General features: G+C 49.0%; 2 protein-coding genes across 5 annotated transcripts in view; one reads left to right on the top strand and one right to left on the bottom strand.

The window, feature by feature from the left end:
* Nucleotides 1-16,445, top strand: part of LOC126525867 (solute carrier family 22 member 3-like) — a 39,373-nt gene extending 22,928 nt beyond the window's left edge. For 3 of the 4 annotated variants that reach the window (XM_072289986.1, XM_055067900.2, XM_055067901.2), the window contains 7 exons: nt 530-677; nt 6,084-6,172; nt 10,223-10,391; nt 10,491-10,705; nt 12,101-12,282; nt 13,233-13,378; nt 15,363-16,445. In XM_072289986.1, the coding sequence (XP_072146087.1) occupies nt 530-677; nt 6,084-6,172; nt 10,223-10,391; nt 10,491-10,705; nt 12,101-12,282; nt 13,233-13,378; nt 15,363-15,443 (1,030 nt within the window). In that variant the 3' untranslated portion in view covers nt 15,444-16,445. The remainder of the gene's footprint in view (nt 1-529; nt 678-6,083; nt 6,173-10,222; nt 10,392-10,490; nt 10,706-12,100; nt 12,283-13,232; nt 13,379-15,362) is intronic. The other variant, XM_055067902.2, reaches the window with a different exon arrangement.
* A 2,193-nt stretch (nt 16,446-18,638) lies between these two features.
* The window catches only part of Myo10A (unconventional myosin 10A), a 118,412-nt gene continuing 110,414 nt past the window's right edge, over nt 18,639-26,636 (bottom strand). Inside the window, exons 48-54 of the mRNA XM_072284133.1 lie at nt 26,348-26,580; nt 24,623-24,687; nt 23,793-23,932; nt 22,172-22,221; nt 21,943-22,026; nt 21,092-21,226; nt 18,639-20,235 (exon numbers count right to left, since the gene is read on the bottom strand). Of these exons, the coding sequence (XP_072140234.1) occupies nt 20,122-20,235; nt 21,092-21,226; nt 21,943-22,026; nt 22,172-22,221; nt 23,793-23,932; nt 24,623-24,687; nt 26,348-26,580 (821 nt within the window). The 3' untranslated portion in view covers nt 18,639-20,121. The remainder of the gene's footprint in view (nt 20,236-21,091; nt 21,227-21,942; nt 22,027-22,171; nt 22,222-23,792; nt 23,933-24,622; nt 24,688-26,347; nt 26,581-26,636) is intronic.

The raw sequence follows: 26,636 nt of genomic DNA on the forward strand, positions 1-26,636 counted from the left end.
TGGCTCCGAAATGGTTAGGCCACGCGTCATATACGTACTCCTGAGGAGCAGGCAGCTTTCGATCAGAAATGCCGCGAGCAGTACCGGGAAGGAGCAGCCCTACGCCTTACCGATGCCGCAGCCCGGGCACAATAACAGGCCCGTGCAGCCGAGCGCCAACAGCAACAGCGTACCGAGGATCCGGCAGCCTACCAAGCCGTCGTTTAATGAACCGTCGGAATTAACGCAGTGATAAACACCGGGGCCGCACGTTCCAGCTTCGCTGGTTAACCATCTCTACGGAGTGCTTTGGCGGTGATATTTTTCTCCGTGTCTCCCTCATAATGAATAAGGCTTTCGGCTGTTTGTACGGTAGCGCGAACGCACGCACGCCCCCCCCCCCCCCCCCCGCACACACACACGATGGAGAACTATACAGCTATATTATCCTGCTATGGACAACTCTTCCTATCGCGCCCTTATACTAAGGACACGCGAAACGTGACACCCTCTCTGTTTTAGTTAAGTCTGGACTCTGTATACCACGCAGGTACCTGCCGGAGTCGCCCCGGTGGCTGGTGGCCACCGACAGGATGAACGAGGCCGCCGGCGTTATCCTGCGTGCGGCCTCGGCAAACGGCATCGAGATCCAGGAACTGGACTCAACGCTGCGGCAACTGCGAAAGAAGATATTGCAGGTGGGGTGCGTAGTACACTCTTCGCAGCGGCTCTAAGAGAAAAAAGAAACGAAAAAAATAAGACTTGCTCACATCGCGATAAATCCTCCAAGATGGCGAGTTGGCTAGCTAACTGCACGTTGGTCAGTCGGCCGCTCACTCTGTTTCAGTAGCGAAGCTTTACTGTTCGATGTGGACCTGCGGCATGCACAGCCATTGAAACAGATTCTCCGCCTTTAGAACGTCCGACTGGCGTCGAAATAACTAGTTAAACAGCTAAACAGCCAACCGTATGGTTTCGTTATAACTGGCTAGCTGCGTGGTAGATCGATCGGTTGGTGGGTGTACATTGGCTCAGGGGCACGTCGGTCGGTCGGTCGGTCGGTCGGTTTGACGGCGGAAAACACTGGGTGGTGAAGGCGCTTTCTCTTTCGGATACTCGTTATATATAAGCTATAGGACCTGTAATGCCTTTGCGGCCAACTTGGGTAAAGGCATGGGCCACTGCAGGGGCGTAGCCAGGGGGGGGGGGGGGGGGGGGGGGCTTATGGGGCTTCAGCCCCCCCCGAAATTTTTTCGTGCTGTCCATGCACCGCCGACAAAAGCAACCCTCGGCGCCGGAAATCATTCTGGATTTTGTCTAGAGCGTCTTTTTCACGCTCGAAAAGCCATTTCACCGCGAAAATTGCGAACTCGGGCTGAATTTCGTGGCAACGCCCACGCACTGGGAGTCACATAACGCAAGCAGCCCCATCCGAGCACAAAGTTTCAAGGATGTTTTCATGGCGAACGGGCTCGCCGCGGCATTTCGCAGAGGCCGCGGAATCTACACTCTATCATGGAATTTACGGAGCGCGTGGATATCAATTCCGAAACTTTATGGGTATAAAGTTCTCATAAACTTTTGATGTGAAAGGTGCATTGACATTTCCAAACATGTGCTTTAGATTTTCAATTGCGGAACTTTGTAAGTTTAATGCTCCCATAAATATTTGATGCCAAAGGTGCATTGACTTTTCCAAAGTCGCACATCGGGCCATACAACGAGACAAGCCAAATGACCACGCTATCAGACAAGTTGACAAAGCCCGTAGCGAGGCCCGATGAGACGAAGCGTTGTGGTAGTTCATTCGTGCCGTCATGCCACATAAAAAAAAAGTATATTTTTTTATCACCTGCGCCAAAGCATCCAGTGAAGACACTAAAGCCAGCCAAGGCAACTACGTTCTTATTTATTTTTTCTACTTTGACCTTTAATCGCGAGGACACATTGAGCTCCTTCAATTTTTTTGTGCACGCTCCCCTACCCGCGCGCCGCCAGAGCCAGTCAGAGCGCATGCGTTTTTCTCGTGTTGCCCCGACCACCGCGCGGCGCCCTTCGGTGCGAGTTCGCTTTTATCTGGCCGAGTGCATTTTCGCCTGGCAGAGCTTTGGACGCTTTCTAGCTAGCAGACGAGAAAAAGAAACAATGGTCGCTAGCCGCCATCACTGTGGGGACTCGACGGATTGCAGCGCGTTCACTTGAGCGCAACCTCTCCAGAAAGTCTTGTCTCGCCGGTGTAGGATACCGAGCAGTATGCGCATGGTTCTTGGTGGACCAAGCGTCTCGTGTTTTCTTCGATATTCCTTTAATAGCCATATCAGTTGCCCAAAGTAGGCATTCTATTGTGACCAACATACTTCGCGTTTTTTTTTTCATTACGGTGCCGCCGCCCCACAAAAGGAAAAGAAAAAGCGTTGTTGTGGTGCAGCGAATTGTCGCATGGTGAAAGTGCTATTTTGTTACTTCTTTTGCGGAAAGTAATGGGCCATGGGACGCTTCAGCTGCCGGATAGTCTTATTATATTATTGCGATAGCAATTATATGGACACTCTAGGTGCATTCCTGCCGTCGCCGTCGCCCTCATGTTCCGCATAAAGTCGAAGTGCGATAACATCGTGACCCCGCGCCGCATGCTGTATGTGCGAGTGAAAGCGTGGAGGGGGGGAATGGGTGAGCCGACGATAGTGGCTCAGTCTTGTGTGCGCAAGGGAGAAAAGTGAGGAGTAAGCGCGCCGCCTTCCGTCGCGCGCGATACATCGGGGGGAGTGGATGGAATGGGGGCAGGATCTAGGATTCTGTGAATCTGTGATTGCGCAACATGTTTATTTGCCTTGTTTGACGCATTATATACCGTGAATTCTTCTTAGATACGTAGATTTATTGGAGACTTACTTATACGTATGTTTAAATATCTTGTTGCGAGGTTTTGTGTATACGTGCAGTGAACTTCGGTTCCAGTGGCACTTTTTTGCCATTTATCAAGCTGTATCTTCGCATTTGTATATTCCATTGCATCTTCGCATTTCTAATGTACGAGGGCGAGTCAAATGAAAGTGAGCCTACCCACCCCGTGCAATTATGGTTCTGTTCATTATCTGCAAGGCCTGCGCGTAGCACACAGGCATCTCTCATTTACAAGAGTGACACGCAGATGTGAGGGTAAATGTTCTTTAATGCTCTCATACACTGGGTTGGACATGGTTGCGTGCCGTAATGGACTCTCCAGAAGTTGAGCAGCGTGGTGCCGTCAGGTTTTTGACAGCTGAAGGTGTTTCCCAAAAAGAAATTAGTCGCCATATGGCTGCCGTGTACATTTAACATTGCATTTCATTAGCCACTGTGCAGCGTTGGAACAAACGCTTCGAAGAAGGACGTGAAATTTGCAAAGATGATCCGAGACCGGGCCAAAGCCATCGTGCAATCACCCTTAACAAAATTGCAAAGGTTGATGAGCTGATGAGACAAGAACGGAGGATAAGCATCGATGAACTGGCAGAGCGTGTGAACATCAGTCACGGTTTCGTTCACGCCATAATTCATGAACATCTCGGCTATCGGCTCTTGTGTGCGCAATGGATGCGCAAGATTTTGAACCACCGCCAGAATACGGAGGAGATTAGCGCTGCCTTTGCTCATCTGATCCGGTATCACAATAAAGGTGACGATTTCTTGTCTGCAATTGTGATCGGAGACGAACCATCATGCCACTTCTAAGAGCCTGAAACACGACGGCAAAGCTTACAATGGAGACATTCAAATTCACCTTCCCCAAAGAAAGCAAAGGCCGCCATTTCCGCCAGAAGGGTGTTGTTGACTTTTATTTTTCGATCGTCAGGGGCCATTACTGATAGAATTTGCTAAATCTTGAGAAACTATCAATTGTTTCCGATATTGTGAAACGCCGGATCGGCTGCGTGTCGCAATCAAGAACAAACTACGTGGAAAATTTACGAATGGGGTCATCTTGTTCCACGAAAATGCCCGTTCCCACGTCGCTGATGTGGTTAATACAAAACTGGCAAAGTTCAAGCGGGAAACGCTGCAACATCCGCCATACAGCTCAGACCTGTCGCCTTGCGACTTGCACATTTTGGGGCAACCGAAAAAACAGCTCAAGGGAACCAGATTCGTCTCGGACGATGTCGTAAAGTCAGTTGCAGACGTTTTGAAGCAGCAACCCAAGAAGCTCTATGAGATGGGAATTGCGCGACTCTTTAGTCAATGGGACAAATGTCTAAATGCTCATGGGGGCTACTTTTCATTAAAGTACCCCGTTTCTTATACGCATTGGCTCACTTTCATTTGACTCGCCCTCGTATATTCTGCAGAACTCCTGCTTGTTATACGTGGCCTCTGTTGCAACTATAATTTCGGTGCAATTACTCAAGATACACGACCGGTGACAGCTGCTGCTGCGTAATACATTGGAACAAATGGCAGCGTCATTAAGAGTTTTCACTGGCCGTTGCATATGTACAAGAATGTAAACAAGGATCTTGAATGACAAAGTGTCATTAACATATTTGTCCTCAACTTGTTCATTTCATGGCCTTTACATTTTTCATATCAGCGGCATGCACTGCTTTGCTGGCTTCGAACTGATGCAGTTCTAAAGTTCGTGAGATATTTTATTTACTTATTAAATAGACAAAATACATGGAAGCATTGACATCAGTTATGTTAGGCACAATTTTTGGCACATACGAGTATATTCTTTTGTAAACAAATACATATAATACTTGTATTGACAGTGCGTAGCGTTCAACACTTCGTTTGCAGCATCTTTGGCAATGGCAATGCAGTTATTATTCGTGTATTTGATCCCTAGGCAAATTGTTTAAGAGAAAGTTTTAGCTCGGGCCCAACTCCGACGCGGCCTATCCAGATACATGTAAAACGCAGAAACGGTTTTCTGAGATAACTCCTGAATCGCTTTTAATAAAATTTGTTGCATTTCAGAGAGTATGTTAAATTCTAGTGTCTGTTGGAAGCGGAATTTCGATTTAGGGCCTGAACTTTGTTTAAAATGTTTTGAAAAATTCGAAAGTTGGAAAAAAATTGAATCACGTAGTTTAAATATTAATAGCTCATCATCAAGGAGAGATATCGCGGTTCTGTAAACGGCATCCATTACACCATTCAAAGCGGAAAAATTCGATATGTCAATTGGTATCTTACGTGAATTGGTTATGTTATGTCCAAGGGTTCTGCAAAGCCGTATTTCCATAATACTTAATTTTTAAGACTCATGTGTAACAAATCAATTTTGTCCGCTGTAGATGTACTATTATGTGCAATTCACAGAACTGTGATATCAATTTTCAATGCTGATTTACAGAGTTGTAAACTTAATTGTTTCGTTTTCTGAAAATTTTCGATTTTTGCCACTTTTCAATAACATATTGACGACCTAAATCGAAAATTCGAAACAAACAGTCGCTAGAATTTAAGTTTTTCTTTTAAATGCAACAAATCTCGTCAAATTTGGTGCACTGGTTGCCGAGAAAAACGAATTCTCTTTCTACATGTATTTAAATAGGAGCATCCGACCTATTGTTTCCTCTTAAGGAGGAGGTCCACCTGCAACGTGAGCCCCCCCCCCGAATGAAATTTCTGGCTACGCCACTGGGCCACTGGTAATGTGGCGTTCTTAAATGAATGTCTTTGCCGCCAGCTTGGATAACTGGGCATGTAACTAGGTAACAGCCCACGTTTGAAGAGACGATACAGGTTACGGCACGTGACTTGCCGTGGTGGCGTAGCGGCTTTATGTTTGCGCTGCGATGCGCCCAAAGACGCGGGAGCGAATCCCGCGGCCGCTGCGACCGCATTCCGACGGGGGACGAAATGAAAAAACGCCCGCTTACCGTGCATTGGGTGGACGTGAAGGAAAGCCCAGGGGGTCTAATTTATCCGGAGTGCACCGCCATCCTTTTCGGCCTGTCTCGTAATCGTATCTTGGTTTCGGGGATCGTAACACCCCAGAGTTTAATTTGTTGCGGCGCGTTGTGCAATTGTCAGAGCCGTCGATCGATGCATGTGTCGATGGCGATAAATGAGGCAATGTTCTGTAACCTCCGGTTGCCCCACGTGACCGTCCCCAGGAGAACGAAGAAGCAGAGAGGGTTCGCTACCTGGACCTCGTGAGACTGCCCAGGGTCCGGCGGTACAGCGTCATCCTCGTCTACAGCTGGTGAGTGCGGGACGCATATACATATACAATTGAAATGTACGCTGGAAACACTTCGCAATTTCTGGGCGTCGTATTTTTGTTATGGCTCACGTGTTGCATATGTGCGCAACACTGAAAGAGACGAGCCACATACTGTTGGCCGGCACGAGCTTGACTATACTCAATGCTAGGCTTAAGGTTTGAGCACTGTATAGCTCCACCAATACAACCGCACAGAACTTGCCTTGCGTGCTGCGATTGTTCCCGAGAGACGCCGACATTTCGCCTATACGCTTACACGTGACGGAAATGAGCGAACGTGATTGGACTGGTGCAGCTGCATCCAAATTAACTTATAGAATGCATGCTGAGAATGCGGTGTATATGGCACAGTATATTTAGTCACCAACTGTAGTTTGCTGCCGAACTTCCTTAGATATGCCATGTGTTTCCTTTAAAAGAAAAAAAAATATGTGAATAATTTCTTTGTCTAGTCGGAGCCAATGTCAGTGCACGCGCAAGGACGCGCAAATTCTGTCTCCGCTAATGTGGGCCGATCCCCGATATAGCGCAACTCCAAAAGCCACCGGACATAGTGCAAACAGTGTGGGGTTCTCACCCGTGCTCTTGGGACAAAGGAACGACAACACAGTAGTGCAAACAATCACAAGGGCACTTATTGCACCTTTCATAGATCAATGCCTGCTAGCCGAGTTGCTATCCACAAAACATGCCGATGGGCGCGCGACAAATCGCGGAAGCCCGACTCACCGCGACCGGATAAAGCGGGAGACACATGGTGCGATTTTCCGTGCGATCTGTCGTACGGCGCGTCGTGTGCGACTTGCCGCATGCGGCGATTCGGGACACATGGTACGAATGACCGAGCGGCGGGTAGCTCCGCCCAGAACCGGCGCCCCTGCGTGGAAGCTCGGAATGCTGCGCAACTTCGAACGGAAAGTGAAAGCAAACGTATTTGCACAGCTCTCTTGTTTGAAACAAACGATGACAATATAAACACGCCTATGCAAGCACTGTAGACTTGTTTCCGCAAGGCCGCGTCAGCAGTAACGGCTCCTTTGACAGCCGCCGATGGCTATAGGAGCCGGCAGGCACAGCTCGCTCTGCCATCGAATCCGACACTGGTGGCGCTTGTGACACGATCGCTTGCAGCTCGTATAACGAAGCGTCTATGTTAGTCGGCACAACGTGTACACAGTTATCGTACGCTTAATTTGCAGCATATTTGATTTCATTGGCGCCGACGGAAGCGAACGAGCATGCCAGGCGAGCTTGCGATCGCTGGGAGACTGCGTAGGCCTAGCTCGCCGGCCGTCTATCCGAGGACGAGGGCCCATGCCGATGCGTCCGCAGCTCGTAATAAAGCGCCTCAATTCATCAGCACAATCAATGCCTGAACATTTATGTTTCTCTTAAGCGAAAATACGGTTAGTTTTCTCGGTGCCGTTAGTAGCGATGAGTAAACACGCCAGTCAGGCGAGCCGCTTCGTATAGACGATTGCTGGCGCATCTGCGCTGACCGCGTCCGATTGCAAATCACGCCAACTATTTACTATATCGCACAACGTTTTATAACATGCACTCTTTCGAGGCCACTTTATTCTATCAGTTATTTCGTGTCAGAAACAAATTGCAGCTTATTTATGTGCCGCCGTCACCGGCGAAAAAGGCCTTCGTTTCGACCAGGGAGAAAAAAAAAACAGACATCGGAGCGGCGAGGCGCTTGCTCGCCGGCCCCGCCCCGTCGGGTCTACGTGGCCGTGACGTTCGCGCTACCGGCGCTGTCATTGGCTGCGGCCGCCCGACCGATGCGGCAGTCGTACGACAATATTCAGCGAGTTGGTCGCATGCGGGGCGTGCGATTCGGCGCCGCGTGCGGCGGATTTGGTTGAAAACCTGTTGAGTGCGGCTGCCGATGCGAATGGTCGTACGACCGATCGCACCCAAAATCGCACCATGTGTCTCCCGCTTAACGAGCGAATATGTTCGCCCCATGTTGGACACCAACGCCTGGTCGTTCGCGCGTACGCTCACGCGAACGGTGGCGCGTTCGAATGATCGTGTTCCTCCATTCCGGGGAAGGCCTCGCGAGACGGTCGCGCAGAAGCATGGATCGGCGCACGCGCAGAACGTCCGCGCCGCTTGCCGAGCCCGAGCCAAAGAGGAAGAGCCCTTATCGTTTTGCGCCTAAGTAACCCGGCCGTAAGGTGGCGTTAGCAGAGCAACACTCGCGACATCTCTCGTACTACCCTGCAAGCATACCGACCGCCGCAGTAAAGCCACGCGGCGAAGCCGGATTACAGGAGACGGAAGCTATGCGAGAAAACAACATATCAGGGGACGCGTGAGAGTCACGCATCCTCACAACAGACACCGGATACAGTGCGAATTTAAGAGGCCCGCGGCGGCAGGAGATGCACGTGAGTGACGACGTGGGCCCCAACAGAAACATGCCGTCGTTGTCATGCTGTCATCATTACTTCAATGCGCACATGGACATTGTGATCAATTTTTCATTTCCATGTCATCGTCATCTTTGCGTTGTTTTCATTCTGTTGCTGTCACTGCTTTGCCATGTTGTCTTCATCACACCGTCTTCTAGCCGTCGTCATCGTTCCATCGTCGTCATGCCATTGTCAACATCGCGTCGTCATCAGAATGTCGCCTTCATGCCGTCGTGGCCATTCCATGGTCGTCATTTTGTTGTAGCGATTGGAGTGTTATCAACCCATTGTTGTAACATCTTTCTCGTCACGTCATAAAGTCGTCGTCGTGTAGTCGTTGTCAAGCCGTTGTCGTAAAGATTTCGTCTTCATCCCTTCGGCGTCACTCAGGCATTGGCACCGCGTTGTCGTCTCGACCTTGTTGTCACACCATCGTCATCGTTCCATCGTCGTCATGCCATTGTCAACATCGCTTTGTCATCAAAATGTCGCCATCATGCCATCGCGGTCATTCCATGGTCGTAATTTTGGCGTAGCAATTGCAGTGTTATCAACCCATTGTTGTGACATCTTTCCCGTCACGTGGTCTTCGTCATAAGGTCGTCGTCGTGTCATCGTTGTCAAGCCGTCGTCGTAATCCCTTCGGCGTCACTCAGACATAGGCATCGCGTTGTCGTCACGACCTCGTTGTCACGCCATCGCCGTCGTGCCGTCGTCGCCCCTGTTCGCACATATTTGCGTCGTATACACCTTTCAACAATGATTCGCATGACGTAGATAATCGTCAAGCACGGTTAGTGCCTTAGTTCTTATACCGTACCGAATTTTTAAAAATCGCCTGTGAGAGATCGCATAACTTTAGTTATTGAGCTGGATTATATACGGAGAGGTGGATTTCACTCGCACGAGAAATAGAAATGCATAATCGACAATTTAACAGATATAACTAATTACATGTTTAATTAATTACTTTACGCGACATATTGCAATTTACAAATTGTAGTAGGGGAGTTCTCAAGGCGGTATCCAATTGGAAGAAATTTTCAAGATGTGACACCTTTTACGGGACATTATTTCCCGAAGTAGGCAACAAAATACATAGTCATTCCAGTTACTCTTGTGCTTCATTGCGAAAAGCAGAGGTTTGTTAAAATAGTAAGTAAAACAATATTGCATTTTCGCCGCAAGTTTCACTGCACATGTCTCGAAATCTGTGCGATCCTTAGAAGTCGTTCCAAGTGGCTATGCCTTGCGAACTCAGTGGCTATACATTTCGTTAATGGCAATGTGTACCGTAATATAGTTAATTAAAAGTTAATTATCGAGCTTGTGTTGATTAGACTACCATGCACTCAGATTTCTCGCGCGAGTATAATCTAGCTCAAACAACAGTTCCGCCATCTGCCACAGGCGATTTTCTCCCTCCCTCCCTCCCTCCCTCCCTCACTCACTCACTCACTCACTTAGGGTGCGTGCAAAAAACTGAAAGCTTCTGCAGCGAGGGCAGGCGGAGATCACCTCTGAGGGCTGCTTGATCATCACTGTATACTAGGGCGGAGGAAGTTTAGTGTCCAAGAGGCTTTGGGCTGGGGTGGCGTTTACACAGGCTAAACCTGTACCTGGAGCTGGCCGCAAGCTCCACCAGGTGCGACGTGGATCACTCCCGTCTCCCACCACGAACTGGCCTCCGCTACAGTGCCGAGACCAGCTACGATAGCTTGGTACATCACAAAACAAGGCTCGAAATCGTACGCAACACTGACCTTACAGCACACGTAGGTATAACGCGCACCAAACGATATATGCTTTAAGGCTATAGTAGTGTGTCTAATAACACGATTAAGCCACGCCTCGGCCCTGTCTTTTCGTCGCAGTGTGTCCTGCGGTGCCGTGTATTACGGCATCCAGCTGTCCATGACCAACCTGGGCGGAGACCCCTACGTGGCCTTTCTGCTCGCGGGAGTGGGCGAGGTGCTGGCCGTGGTCCTCTGCTACGGCACCGTGCGCTGGTTCCGAAGGCGCCGGGCCGTGCCCGCGCTGTTCGCCGGGGCAGCGTTCTGCTCGCTCGGTCTGGGAATCATACCGCGATGTGAGTGTGTGTACATGCTCTACATGCGTCAGAATTGGACGAGCGGCTGTAGCCTGAACGGATGCTTATAGTGCTGCAAGTGCTACCGTGCTATGTAGTGACGGTATTTGACTGTTGATTGTATGTCTATGTTCCTTTCTTTCTTTATCTCTACTTTGCTATCACTTTAGCTCCCCCTCCCCTCTCTTCCCAGCGTACATAGGGTAGAAAACCGGATCTACCCGCCATCTGGTTAACCTTCCCTGCCTTCTCCCCTTTCTTCTGTCTCTCTCTACAGCGTCAGCGGTCGCGAACGCTTTCAGCGAAATTTCCAGGCCGTATCTGTTTGTCCGATGTATGAGGCACGTCCACGTGACGATACGGAAGATGGTGTGCACAATCCTCCCGTGACACAGCGAGCCACCTTGTGACGTTTCTTTTTTTTTTTTTTTAATCGTATCGAGTGTAAAGTGTCGCGTCGAGGTGACACTTTGTGAAAGCCGAGTAGACCAGTATTTCCTTTTTTTTGTCTTCGTGGTATTTTCTCAATGAAGCTGCATGAATGTCCTGGGTAATTGACTTTCCTTGGTAATTAACTGCCCGTATATAGCATGTAGGCTTGAATGTCAGTAACACAGTAACCCAGTGTAGATACCGATGCTAGGCCCTGAAAAGTGAAATCCTAGAGCTACGAGTATTAAACACGAGAGTATACAATAAACCTTGGTTGAGCGGGAGAGAAACGCGTGGCACCTGGCGCAGAGCATTCTCGACGTTTCTAACCGTTATGTAACTTCTGCAGATTTTGAGCCATCTCTGAAACGCGATCTCCAATATCTGCTCGAGACTTCATTTGAAAAATCCTTGAAGTGATCTAGGTCTATCGCTCGCACCCAATGCTGTTCTTAATGTGCGCGTACAGAGTGTTTGAGCATATGTAGATCTGCATCATTAAAAAAAAAATATTATTCTGCAGTCAAACGGCAAACTTCTTTGAGCACTCGCTATATTTGGCGTGCGGCGTTCCGCAAGACTCGCGAGATAACAGCAGCGAGAGAGCGGCCACAAGAAACTTTAAGAACACAAAGCGGGTTTTTATGTTCCTCCACTGTGCGAGAAGTCTATTTTTAAGTTTTGAGATAAAAGACACATACGCATTACACTTTAAAATGTTTACATGCAATTTCTTGTATAACTTACGGCAACCTTGACTTGTAAAATTGTCGTTATGTACACAGGAAAAGTATTGAGCATCTGCGGGCTTAGATTTCAACGCACTCCTGCTATACTCGATATAGCCGCCCACGCTTTTCTCGCTCGCTAAATTTGGCGGACTGCGTCAGTGAGCAAAACCGAAGACGTCCAGGGCCCATGCTTGTAAACAGCGAGAGGGACTGTCTTTGGATCGTTGCGCAGCCCTGACGTGGCTCCGCCTGGCGGACGGCTTTGTGGGCAAGGTACTGTCCGGCGGCGTGTTCACCGTCACCTGGCTGTACGCGGCGGAAGTGTTCCCCACCGTACTGCGCACCGTGGGAGTCGGTGCTTGCCTCGTTGGCATAAGGGTCGGCTCTGCTCTTGTGCCGTTTCTGCTGGAAACGGTGAGAGACGTCTCGTATATATGAGCGCCCGCGGTAAAGAAACGTGGCGACATCTGCGCGAATATGTCGTACGTATAGAGACACCGAACAGTCGTTAATTTACACCACGGTTGCAGCGATGATACGTTGGTTACTCTGTGCATGTAGTATACGCACGAATGAAACTCGACAGTCGGACAGTCGCGACAGTCTTTGGTGTGAACTACAGATCCACTCGTCGGCAATCGGAAGACCGCAATTCTGCTCTGAATTGAATTCTGGGGTTTTTTCCGTGCCAGAGCCGCGATTTGATTACGAGACACACGTCGTAGTGCATGGCGGACTCCGGATTAATTGAGACCGCCGGGGGATCGTTAACGTGTCTCCAATGCACGTGAAACGGAGGCTCTTACGTTACCCCCCCCCCCCCCCCCCCCCCTTCATCGAAATGCGGCCGCCGCCGGTTGGGCTCTGACGCCTTTAAACTTAAAAAAAAAAAAAAAATACCTGCCCTAAATTGAGCTGCGGCTTGCTATGAGAACAGATGCATAGTGAAATGCCGTATCCCTTTGGGAGGAGAATGAGAGTTAAATGTTTAAGGTGAGCCATCCGTTGTCATTACAGTTCGTTTTCACGCTCTGTTACAAGGACGAATAACAATTGGGCAATGTCTGACGCTGATGTACGCCTTGTGGGGAGTAAAGGCTAGCCAAGCTCCTTTACAGCATTTGTTTCGTCACTTCGTTCGCGGTCATAGTTATCACTTACTCGCTGCCGGCTGCCGCGTTGGTTGCATCACGTGGTGCCATCGTTTACGAGCGTGCAGGAGGTTCGCACGGGCCTTCCAAGAGTCTAATAAGCCTGCCCCTATGTAACAATTCGTGTGGAAAAAGCTGTGACGTGAAACCGCGTTGGGCTTCTCTCTGCCGGTCTATGTATACTGTGTTGCTGTTTCCGATCTTCGACACCAGAGGCGCTACACGCACGAGTCGGTGCCCATGACTGTCCTGGCGGCCGTCTACGCCCTGGCGGCCGTCCTGGTTCTGCTGCTTCCCGAGACGTTCCGGGTGGCGCTACCGGACACTCTGCGAGAGACCTTGGACCTGAAGAAGAGCAAGTACGCGGGGCACGTGTGCAGAGTTTCGCTCTTTTGGTGGGGCAGCTGGGGGGGCTGCGTATGGTTCTAACCGCGGAGCAAGGTAGACAGGATCGCTGTCTCGCCTCTCTCAAGGAGGTTAAAGAATAACTGCTGGAGTGGAAACGATGTCCCGAAGGTGAAGCCGCACAGGAGGGGCACGCTAAAACTATGATTAAACGATAAAAGTGGTGAAGAAGCGTTTTTCGCACACTTCCCTCGAGCCAATCAACCGCCTTGGTTAATGCATTATCTACGCGTGTCTCTGTATTACTGATTTTAGAGTGAAATCTGCATATCCGGGCGTATTGTATTGGGAAGAACGTCATCAATATTAAAAAGAATTTGTTATTTTCGTTGCGAACAACCAGCTTTTATTGTCTAATTAGCCTAGCATTACAATAACAGAGCCAAATCACTTAATTTGCAAGTTGAGATGACCCGACAAGGCTCTACTTCAGGTGAAGGAGGGGCGAGCATTGGCTTCACCTTTCTGGCAAGAAGCTATGGGAGTTTCCACTCCAGCAATTTTTCGTTAGCCTCCTCGGCCTATCTTGCAGTGCGTTTGCTGCGGTCAGCTATGGTGTCCAAGAGATAAAAACGCGCCCAACTTCCCTCCGTGCTCTGTGCCTGCGTTTGCCTCCTTTCTTTTCCTTCGCTTTCCGAGGCACTCTCTCCCTTTTCGCTCTTCCCTGGGGGCGGATGGATGGTGGATGGATGTTATGAGCGTCCCCTTTGGAACGGGGCGGTGGGTTGCGCCACCAAGCTCTTGCTATTATACTGCCTAATGTCCTACCTAAGTTAAACAATAAAAAAAAATAATAAACACTATGAACTCCCACACCTAAATTTTCTGATCCCCTATTGCTAACTGTGCTTTTGTACGTCTCCGTTTTTTGTCGTTTCCCTACTTTTCGTCCACTAATCCTCCAATCGCCTCTTACTAATGCCTATTGCGGACATATTTACTTTTCCGCTGCTCTCGCTGAACCCAAGGGCTTCAAGGAGGCCAGTGGTGCCTTAATCGACCGCTGGGCAGACGTCTTCACATTATAATAAAACATGCTCCGTAGTTTCCCTAGCTTTACCGCAGCAAGAACATGCTTCTTGTTCCTTCTTATATCTCGCGGGCGGATAATACGATTTCACGCCGCCTCGCGGTCAAGTCATGAACTGATCACGCCGAAAGCCTCACAAGCAGCAAAAAATAAGCCAGGCACACCGAGCTTCACTGCCCGTGTCGCCCCGTCAAACACGATGATATCACGGCGCGCTGTTCGTTTGCAAATGCGACAATGGAGAAGAGGCGAACATGGATGCTATCGACAAACATGGCGAAATGCGAACAATAAAAACGAAACGATGATAGCAGGCGGGCGCTGGACGAGTGAAGAAGGTAAACATACTGTCTTGTGAGCTGACAAGTGACATTAGTCGTAAAAAGGTACCGGACGACGGCAAGCCGATGCATTGAATTTGAAGTGCTTTGTGCTTGGATGCTCCTTAGTAGGTGAACCGACGTTGCTGTCACATATAAAACACTCGTACACGATGTGTTATATCGACTCATAACGTCAAATGCGCAATAAAGCAACTCTTGCTTTATTCCAGGTGAACGAGAAGAAAGGGTGTTAACCGAGGGGCCCGATTTTTATTAATCGTATCATGAGAAGCCAAAAAAACAATGACACCAACGAAAACAGAGGGAAAATTACTTCTGCTTGCTAATTGAATTAAAGAAATGATAAATTAATGGTAATGAAAGTGGATGAAAAAAACAACTTGCCGCAGGTGGGGAACGATCCCACGTCTTCGCATTACGCGTGCGATGCTCTAACCAACTCCAGCTAGCGATCGCTTGGAGAGCTGTAACTAGAACACTTGAAAAACGCACCCTAGCTACTTTTCTCATTTCTCTCTCTCTCCCTCTTTATTTATTTATTATTATTTGTCTTGCTTTGCTCAGAAAAGCCAAGCCACACCCATTGGCAGTGGAGCTGGTGGACTACGAGAGAGTTCCCGCCGTAAACAGAGAGACCGAGGGTGAGCCGTGACACAAGACTGCGGTTAGAACACCCGGCTCAAAGACGGAAAGCCCCGAGCTCAAGCCCCGCCGCAAGAGTTCTTGAATCCACACCAGATTCGAAGCGCCGCTTCGAACTCTGGGCATATCTCGGGTATACCTTGTCTCCATAGCCTCCGAGATCGAAAAGCGAGCCGCCGGATTTCCGAGGCCGTGTTGTCGGAGGGGGATCGACTGATGGATGGATGGATGGACTGACGCGCTACCGATGAGCGCCCTCTACCGAGCACATGATAGCGCCAACTCTGTTTCCTCTATCCTGCCCAATCACTTATGCGGTTGTCGCACGGGGCTGTTTCGATCGCGATCGAGCCTGATAGGCATTGAACTTCCCTATGGCGATTGGTTATATCGCGCAAGATGCGGAAGGAAGCCAATCGCGGTCGCGAAATTTGATCCTGATTTGGTTCGATTGCGATCGAAAGTGCTAGTGTGACACTTGTACACGAACTAGGGCCGCGTAACTGCGCAATAACACCCGTCCTATATTTTCTTGGACGGTCTCGATTTTTGCGGACTTCTCTGCCTTTTTGAAAATACTTTTCTCTCTGTTTTTGCTGTCATTCGTTGGTTTTCATTATTTCACAAGAACGTTCATCTGCTCAATACAAAGGAGGACTGCTACTACTATTTACCATATACCTCGTATAATATAGAGCAGACATGGGCGTCGTGAAATTTAAGAGCAGCAGTGTATTACATGGCTTTCCATAATGCGATAAGCAAGCGGCCCACGGCACCAGAAGCTCGTTTGAAGGCAGCTAAAGATAGTAGCACTGCCTATTGAAAAGGATGCAGATGTGGCTCAACGGGTGTTTACATTCCAGTATATTATACTGCATATGCAATTCCGCCTTCACTGCCAACTCTTCGCGTGCTTCGTCTATAGGTGAAACGTCGAATAGACAATTTTCGGAGCACAAGGTTAAATTATATTTCTTGCATTAAAAAAAAGAATAATCGACAGATTGGCGTGATTCTTTCGGTTCTGAACTCATCTGCTGCCACAACGGCAGGGTTTCTCAGCGAACCCCCCAATCGCGCTTGCTCACCAACTAATGTCGCTATATATGTTTAGAAAGAAGCCACAGTTTCGCTCGAAAGGCGAATCATCCATTGCGATAGCAAATTAGTGGACAGCTATACTAAGTATAGCAGTTTTATCGACCGTATAGACTTGTAAACTTGTGTCACGCACGCACAAGCAAACATGAACGCATCTCACTCGATGACCGCAGAATCTCGCTGTCAAAACCCTGGTGTGAGGAAGCGCGGCAGCAGCAGCGAGCGAATTGACCTTCGTGCTGCCTCTCGCTGCAGCGCGAACCAAGCCGCGAGAACATAGCGCGCGGCCGGACTCTGTCCCCGTCGCAGGTGGCTTCCAAAACACAGAGGCCCGGAGTAGAACGCTCCACCCTCCCTTTGCTTCCCCCCCCCCGCCCTGAATCCTTGCGCGCGACGGAAGACTGCGCGCTTTCTCCCAGCCTACCTCGCTTGCGTGCGCGAGATTGAGCCGCGATCGCCGGTTCACACTCCCTATTCTCTCCCTCCCCCTCGGATCTTTGCGCGCGACGGAAGACGGCGCGCTTTCTCCCAGCTTACCTCGCTTGCGTGCGCGATTGAGCCGCGATCGCCGGCTCACACTCCCTATTCTCTCCCTCCCCCTCGGATCTTTGCGCGCGACGGAATACGGCGCGCTTTCTCCCAGCTTACCTCGCTTGCGTGCGCGAGATTGAGCCGCGATCGCCGGTTCACACTCCCTATTCTCTCCCTCCCCCTCGGATCTTTGCGTGCGACGGAAGACGGCGCGCTTTCTCCCAGCTTACCTCGCTTGCGTGCGCGATTGAGCCGCGATCGGCGGCTCACCCTCGCACGTATCGCACGCGACGCGCGGCCACGATTTTATCGCTCTTGGACTTTACACTTACCGTCACGGCGACGGCGACGGCAGAAAGGCACTTGGAGTGTCCATATAATTGCTATCGCAATGAAACAAATTCTTCGCTAAGCGCACAACACTTTTTCTCCGCTGCGGTATTGTTTAGTATTGCCTCCGACATACAGGCACAGACGTCGCCAATCTTGGAATGTGCACGATACATAAAATATCGCACAAACTGCACAGCAGTAGCACTCTGCGACAGATGGCTTATCGAACAGATAATTTCTTCAGCGTTTCATTTCACTCGCGGGGCTGTACATCTAAATGATATTCATGGCGGAGACTTTCGACCGGACAGGTAACTCCGACTTGGTGAGGTGTTTATCCTTGCCACACCTGAGGAGTGCGATGCGGATTTTAAACGAATCATTTCCACTGGAACCATGAACTGTATACCGCGTATCGCACACGGTATGCAGTGTCCCACGTAACCTCAGCCAAAATTTAAAACAGAATGTGCAAATGCCACGTAGCTGGGCAGAACCAAGGTAATGTTGTTTGCCATCACTTGGAAATACTCAGATTATTTTTTTTCATTCCCCCTAGTCGCATAGTTACTCTTCATAAATTAATAAACTTCTAAAATATTATATTTAGATGAAAAGTGTCAATGGGAAAATTGTAGAGCAACATGAAAAAGAACTCCCGATGCAGCTTTCTGTTGCTCAATACGTGCTACATAGAAGTTTTTCCGAGCGTGAAAGAAGCCCGCAAATACATGTAAAATCGCCGCGAGACTGGCTGCTCGAGCCGCATTGCGTGCATTTGCGGGCCTTGGCTGACTCGGGACACTTACTCAATGTGTCCGGACTGTTTCACTAAATTCAGGAATGTTCGCAACCCTGTGGTCCACGCGTCGTAAGGCCGATTTCGGTCGCTTACATCTACGTGTTGGACAATAACGTGCGTTCTAGAAGGCCCATTTTAGGAGCAACCTTCCCAACTTCGAAGTCGCTAAAAAAAGGTCGGCAAAAGTTCTGCCACGCCGATAAGAAAAGTCGCCGGTCGGCGAATGTTCACTATGTTATTGATGCCTTCAGAACAGACCGACGTTATGACGCGTTACTGGCCATGGCCCTAGCAATGGCCCTTGGTTGACGACGTAACGGAAAGGACACATCAATAACAGCACCTACTTTTTTTTTTTTTTTACCTGCTGTCTCGGTACAAAAAAAACAAGATTCAAAGAAAAAGAAGTGACAAGTCACACCGGGATCTCCAAGACTCGCGTTCTTTCTTTATTGCGTACTGTATAGCACACAGCTTGAAAGCAGCCTTTCTGCTATTACACATTCCAGAACACCCACAGCGGCTGGCTAGCTGTAATCTTGTTACGTCGCGTGGAACAAAAGAAGAAAGGCACGTCAACACTGAAAAAATCTGTTAAAAGTCTAAGGCACTAAAGAGACAGCGGCAATGTCTCCTCCTCACCCATCTCCAGAGTTTTTCAGAAAGGCTGCTTTCGCAAGCGGGTAGGGGGAGAGGGACAAATAGATATATATACACACGCGTACGTATATAAACACACATAGATGGTGGTAGTCAATTTATCCTAAAATAAACGAAGAGAAGGAAGGTTTAATGAACAAAATTCTTAGTTCGGCGCGAAAAGTCCTGTTCCCCTCAAACGCCAGAGAAAGTTTTTGGCAGCTGTTGGCGAAATGGGAAGCACTTTCGGCGTCGTCACCGTCTTTCCCGTATATATTTTTTTTAATAACTCGTACAAACCGTGAAAAACTATGTTACGCGAAGGTAGATGACGTAAGGCAATGTGTGTCTAACCCAGGACAGGAAGGATAACATTGGAAAGAGACGCCCAGCTGGGAATCCGTAGTTTTTCATACGACGTCTATACTTCTGCCGGTACAAGGAGCTCCGAAGCGAGAGACGGAGCGTTCGTAACAGGAGATTCGCGCATGCGCAGTCGATGCCAGTCCGCAACCATGTTAACGAGATTCTTTGTCCTACTTTAGTACGTCACTTTTGTGCCAAGCGTCCACGCACACGCACTAACACCCGTTACACTAAAGGAAGGAGAGAAAGACTAAATGACCCTTTTGGCAACAAACAGTGCGTCAAAAAAAAAAAAAAAAGAACTGCTGGATGACGAGACGCCAAGAGGAGCGGAATGTATTAGAGAAAAAAAAAAAATTCTCCACTTGTGCAAAAGTTTCCCCCATTGGTGAATTGTACGTCTAAATGGTATACCGTCGGCGTAGCGATATATATATAAGGCACTATTTTCTCTTTCTGCCTTCAACACGAGCTCGGACGATAAGGCGTGATTCTAAGGACCACTTTGTCAGGCAGGCGCCTAGGTTTCGAAAACGCAACACAGATAAGCAGCGCGCGCTCGTTAAGAATAATAGAACAAAAAAAGGCCGTTATACAAGGTCACGTGGTTTCGGCAGAAGCCTCCATCCGGGCACAACGGAACATACTTCTTCCAACGTACCAACTTCGGGCTGAAGAAGAACGTCCAGGACACACACACACTCGCATACACACACACACATTCGAAACGTCGTTGGACGGGAACGAGAAGGTATTCGTCTCTACACAAGACGCTGTAGCGTCGGTTGTGGGAACGGGCGGAGTTACGACCGTAACTGGATGAAATTCGCGGTCGAAGTCGGTTAACAGAATGCACTGAAGTCGATGTATAAGTTTTTCTCGTCTATCGTGGCTCGTGGTACTTCTTCACTTGAGGTTCCTGGACAGGGTGACGTCCTGCGGGGCACCGCCATGTTGGATGCCCTGGTGACTCTGCTGGATGTTGATGTACTGGCGCACCAGCCTGGATATCTCGTGAGCCTGGAAGGATTTGGCGAAATGAAAAACAACAACAACAACGAAGATCCCTCAGGATACCAATACGCAAACCTTAGCAAACATGCACGATCAAGTGCAGCGTATAAAATTGTTAGAGAAACTTTGCCGAATCCCGCACGAATATTAAAGAAAATGCGCAGCCGCACTCACGATCGACATCCCGGCGCTGATTGAGCTGTTTTGCTCAATACGGAGAATTTCAAACGAACTCGACACTTCTATTACTCTACCTGTGGCAAATGTTCGGAATTACCCTAGTTTTATGGTACAAGGGGTCACCGAGAGCTATGCCCAATTGCTTTTTTGCACAGTATTCAGAACTTTCAAGATTATACCAACGCCATTTAGCAACCCAATCACCATTAATTGCACGTGATGTACTCTGCTCCTGCAAGCATTCTTCTTAATGCGTCTTCCGTTTTTACAGTAGCAAAATTCTCGAAGTCGCGCTTCCCCGTATGACCACAGTGGGCATAAAAGGTGCACACCTTTCCGTTGTATCCTTCTTTCATATTTTTTTGCGCGTTTAGACATGACACACAAGAGGCTTCGAACAAGATGGCACGATTCAGTGCAAACACTAAACGTACAACTTGCTATTGTGTGCACAATTTTGCTCCAGTACTGACACCTCGGAAGCACATACGACGCTGCTAGACACTCCCGACAAGAGGGTTCAAGAACCAACGCAGACACCACCACCTTACGATTACGAATAAAAGTGATCGAGAAACCCCGACGGGCGATTGGCGGAAAGCGTAATCTGTGTGTGGCCCTAACCCCCCCCCCCCTCCTCCCCCGCCCTGAAGACGATAGCACACTGAAGGTGAACGTATACCTGGTCCGTCTGAATGCGCGTGATCTTCTGCACCATGAGGTTTCCGCACTTCATGTCCAAGAAGAGGGTGCCGTCCTCGGCACGAACCTTGCGGGTCGATATCACCTCCGAGAACGGGTACATCCACACAGACTCCTGCGCCAACGACGCGAGCACAGATACGCGCGGCAAAAACGTTAGAATACTCCATGGTGCCCGTCTCCTCTTATCGTGGATCGTCTTACATGAACGCGCCGTTTTCAACGCAAGCAGATGTTCTACAAACAAATATTGCAGCAAAAGCAGACGGAAGGTAGACTAACATTCGTGGTTGCGATTCGATGATTCTATAAGAGTAAGTTGCAAGTGATGACGTTGACCTTAACAAGCCGCGTTCGAGGACTCTGCGCACTTCTCGGCAATACACGAGGAGTCTTGAATTTACCGCTTGCTTGTATCACGTGCCGAGGGCCATTTCTCGGCGAGCCTTCCCTTAAGCTTTTCTACGATTAGGCTTCGGAGATGTCACGAGACAATCCCTAGTTTTAAGTTTCCTGCTTCAACGCCTAAACAGAACGGATGACAACGAACGTTAGCCTAGTACCCTTTCACATCGTCTGTTTAGACTGTCTTCCACGAACGGACACGGGATAAAACTGAAGAGAACACATTGTGCGAGAGGTTCAAATGGTGTCTGTACGCAGAAAACGACGGCTAATAACCTTGTGCGATGAAGGCGAGTCTTTTTTTTTTTTGCTGCGTCATGCGCAATCACATTGTCGGTGCGAAAACACAAAGATTCTAGCTACAATCCTCGAAGTGCTTTTTACTGATTGTAGATTCGGCTGAAACTGGTCAGCGGCAGAACTTACATGCGTGACGACGTCGAGGAAGTGGATGCCTTCCCTGTTCAAGGCCAGTATGTGCTCGGCCGTCACATTCTCGTTTCGAATCCACTGCAGAAAGAAGGAAAAGAGAGAGAGAGAGAGAAACAAGTGACACGTGTTTTCCATCTATATATAAGGAGAGCTCAGAGACTCCGTGGCAGAAGCCATTAGACGAATTACTAACCCGATGTAACCCGATGCGACTATCACCTACCTTGACGGCGAAGAAGCAGGATCCGAAAAGCGGCCATCTCTGTAGAATGTCTGCGCAGAGGAGTAGGCGAAGGCAGCGTTAATACTGTCACGTAGTAGTGACGGTGAAGAAAGCAGCATTACTGTGAGCGACAGAACTAGTGTTTTGTTGGGCGAACCTGTGCCCTTAAAAAACAGGATACACTTAAGGAACGACGACAGCGGCGATCGTCAAAAATCCGACCTGCCGGTCAAGCGCGTCCGCTTTAATACGCGAGTCATCGAAGGTTCCAGAGTAATCGCTGGGGCCCGGGTGTCTTCCAGAAAGTTCTACATAATTCGCGTCGCACATGCAGCCGGATTACACAAGTTTCAGTGAAAACAGAGCAGACAGAACCATCGATAACATTCGAGAAACTGCCGATACATACGGGCGCGTCCCGCGCTGAGCGATAAGATTTGTTAGACCGTGAAAAGCGGTCACCCGATGAAGATAAATAAATACACGTGTAAATGCAAGCTAATTGACAAAGGCAATTCCAGGTCGAATGCAAAGGCAAATTTTGAAAGTTGTTATCACAAGTTGTAGCGTTATCATCACCACGAGTACATTAGAGCGCAACGACACAGATAGGAACGTGGTATACCTATTAGTGACAGCCACAGGACAAGTGCCCAACAACATGACTGTGCTTCTTCAAGCGACCCTGCCTCATGTGTCGCTTTAAAGCACTCGAAAATAATCTCAAACCAACTAGCCTTGCTCACCATCCCACTGCATTACCTCCAGTATGACGGGCCAAGAAAGCGAATGTAAAGGGTCCTTCGTATGGCAGAGAGCACCATTTTCCAAAAAAAAATTTCCCACGGTCTCTTGTGTATAGTTTGGCCGAACAAAGATTTCCACGAGGACTCCAGCATCAGCTAATAAGTTGCGTTTGAAGATTAGTGCCCTCTCAAACTATACGCAACAGACAAACAAGGACAGACGTAAAGCTCTGCGACGATACACGCAGTGATGCACAAAATTGATTCAGTAGATGTATGCTAACTCTCAGCATGCATGCGTCAGGAAACGCACAGTCACGTCGTAGTGACGGTGAAGAATAAAACGATGCGCCAAAAGCGTGAGCTAAGAATAACTGCACCCAGAGAGACAGACAACGCTCAAATGACAATGACAGCGGCTAGCACAATCGTCGAATCTAATCTCACGCGTCCAGTGCAACCGCCATTTACACGTGCCTAGCCGAACAATGTGGAGTGATTGTTGGTGCTCGCGCAAATTCCAGAATGTACAACACTATATTCGCTAGCACGCGCTTTGTGATCAGAGACCCCCTACAGAAGTGACGACAACTGGACGATGGTCATCATACCGTGTGGGCGAAGCAGCGCATTGACCAGGACAAAGCGGAGACGCGCAAGAACACACGACACTTGCTGCTTGCGTCTCTATGACGATTAGTTACCACACCCGCCCAACTTGCCACATCGCTGAAAAAAAACCGATAACGGTGATAGTCGACACGCGACAGTATGGATTAGGACCACGACTAGCCCAGTCAGTCGCTGTTCTCTGATAACGGTTGAATCTTTTTTTTCGCTGCCAACGAGGTCGGCTCGTGAGAGCCCCGACTGACCTAGACACTGCGCCTTGGCCTCCGTGTTGGTCAGAGCCATCATGTCGGCCCAGTTTCGCTGGACGAGGTCCACCCAGTGCGGCGGCTTCACGTCCTTGCTCGCCAGCACGGGCTTGGGCAGCAGGTACTTCACTTCGTCCCTGAAAGTCGTGGAAAAAAAAAAAAAAAATCAGTCAGGCTTCGAAGCGATAGCTTTCTATAGCTACATCCCACGGGGTTTTCGTGGTCCGCGATCGGTTACCTGACGCGGTAGAGGGTTAAAAAAAAGAGTGAGGAGGAGCGGAGGGCGAAGCCAACACCCTCTAGCGAACTTGTCTAAGGGGTGTTGGCGAAGCACGTGAGCAGAGGAGGAGGAGGAAAGCCGTAGGCGCGCGCCACCAGTTGGCGGAAGCGACGATGTCTGAGACATAAGCGTCGTTTTTCTTTTTTCATTTGCAGATTGCTCACGTTCAAGAAAACACTACGTTAAAAGTTAATCAATTTGTAATAATTATGCAGAAGCGCAGAGTCTTATTAGATTCCGCGTTTAAAGAAGTAGGACTATTTCAAATTTTATGCCAATAAAGGCAGGTACGACGCAAGTAAATGTAGTCACAAGGACGTCTGAAGCCACAGACACGAAGATTAGAGAAATCCATGTACGTAGTAGCCATCGTTCCCACGGTTGCCGAACAATAAGTGCAACGCCAAACCCTCCAGTAATTTTAGTACCTAGACGAACTAGAGTAAAGCAATGTTCTGGTACTAATACGTTGCTTTGCTTAATGTTAGTAGGAAACGCTAACGTTGCTGTCACAGCAGAAGGAAAACAGAAGGCTCGTCGCGCTCACTTGGAGGGCACGTGCTGCATGTCGGCCGCCCTGTGAAGCAAGGCCGCTATCCTCGCGATGTCCCCCTGCAAAGACAAGCGCACAAGCATCAATCAACTGGCGTCGACGGTCAGGATCCGCGATGCCCTCCATGCAATAATTACGTTACATTAGCAAGACGCAATGTCACATCGAATTACGCGATGCGCATGTGCATGCCTGTAACTTTTCTCTCATATGTGACGCGCTATTTTTTGTTCACGAATTCGGGTAGTGAGCAGTCGCTCTACGCTTCGCAGCGCTGTTCGTAATGTGTGAAACGCAGTATAACCCTAGCTGTCTACAAAAAACGGACCATACACGGGGCCTGTCTGGATTGCCTGCGAAACGACAAGATCCCCGGTTCGCTGTTTGGTTTATTACACTCATTCGAAACGATTACAAATAGGCCAAAACAGTTACTCCGATAAGTTTCAATAAGAACAGCTTTTAGCCAAGAACGAAGACTCGGCAAGGATAGGTCTGCCCATCAAAACGCAGCGAACAGAACTATAGGCAGAACAACTTTGTCAGACTCACAACCGTAGATCGGATAGTCCGGGTGATTCAAAGGTAGCATAACAAGTGCAAAGTAAAATTTAATTAAATGCGCAGGTTCGATAAGCTAGGCTCACGATATGATTATGAGGCACGCCGTATGGAGGGACTCTGGATCCATTTTGCCCACAGCTGGGGTTCTCGTGCGTGCACCTAAATCTATGGGCACACGAGCCATTTTGCGTTTGGCCTCCATCGAAATGCGGCCGCCGCGTCGGGGATCGAACCCGCGACCTCGAATTAAGCAATGCAACGCCATAGCCTCTAATCTACCACGGCGGGTCAAGCACAAATTCAAACGAGTACGCATGCAGATGGAAACTTGATTGACGTGATCAACAGCGGATGAACAAAGAAGGTCGCTGGACCCAACGTTTCGAGAAGACAAGTTCGTTTACCGAAACGTCGGCTTCAGCGACATTCATTGTTCGATCACTGCTGGCGTCATAAGCATAAATTCAGTAATTCGAAGCTATAGACAGGCTCTTGCTAACGGACTTTAAAATTGAGGCGATTAGTTGATTTCTTCGTAAGACGACGTCCGAAAATGCGAAGAAAGGGGCTTAACCGAGGGGCCCCATTATTATTAGTCATACCATAAGCCAACAAACACTGACACCAAGGACAACATGGGGGAAATTACTTGTGCTTAATAAATGAAATAAAGGAACGATAAATTAATGGAAATGAAAGTGGATGAAAAAACAACTTACCGCAGGTGGGGAACGATCCCACATTCTTCGCGAAACAACTTGCCGCACGTGGGGAACGCTCCCACAACCTTCGCGTGTGTGGGATCGTTCCCCACCTGCGGCAAGCTTTTTCATCCACTTTCATTGCGAAGGTTATGGGATCGTTCCCCAGATGCTACAAGTTGTTTTTTCATCCACTTTCGTTTCCATTAATTTACCGTTTCTTTATTTCATTTATTAAGCATAAGTAATTTCCCCTATGTCGTCCTTGGTATCAGTGTTTGTTGGTTTCTTATGGTCCGAAAATGCGTAATTTTCAACGACAAAGAAAAGAGAACATCAAATTTACGGCTCAACAACAACAACAGCAGCAGCAAAATCGATATAATTTCGTGACTGCCTCCTGCCTGGCCCACGCGAAACCGATTCTTCACAAGGCCCGCTCTGTCCCGCTCACCAGCATCGGGTCCGGCAGGCGGCGCCCTTGCGGCTGGACCAATAGCAGCCCTTCGAGGTAGTCGGGCGCCACCTGGTTGAAGATGAGCTCGACGTAGAGCGGGTTGTCCAGCCGCAGCGGGAAGAACCACACCGAGCGGCAAAAGATGAGGTAGAACACGTGACCGTTCTTGATCAGCTCCGTCGTCACGTCCAGGATGTACTCCTCGCGGCTCAGCGGCATAGTCAGCGGATCTGCGCGCGCAGCGACGCGCGGGCCATCCTGGTGAGCCCCTGTGTCTCACGCCGCG

This window comes from Dermacentor andersoni, chromosome 8 (assembly GCF_023375885.2).
Source record: "Dermacentor andersoni chromosome 8, qqDerAnde1_hic_scaffold, whole genome shotgun sequence".
NCBI classification, from domain to species: Eukaryota; Metazoa; Arthropoda; class Arachnida; order Ixodida; family Ixodidae; genus Dermacentor; species Dermacentor andersoni.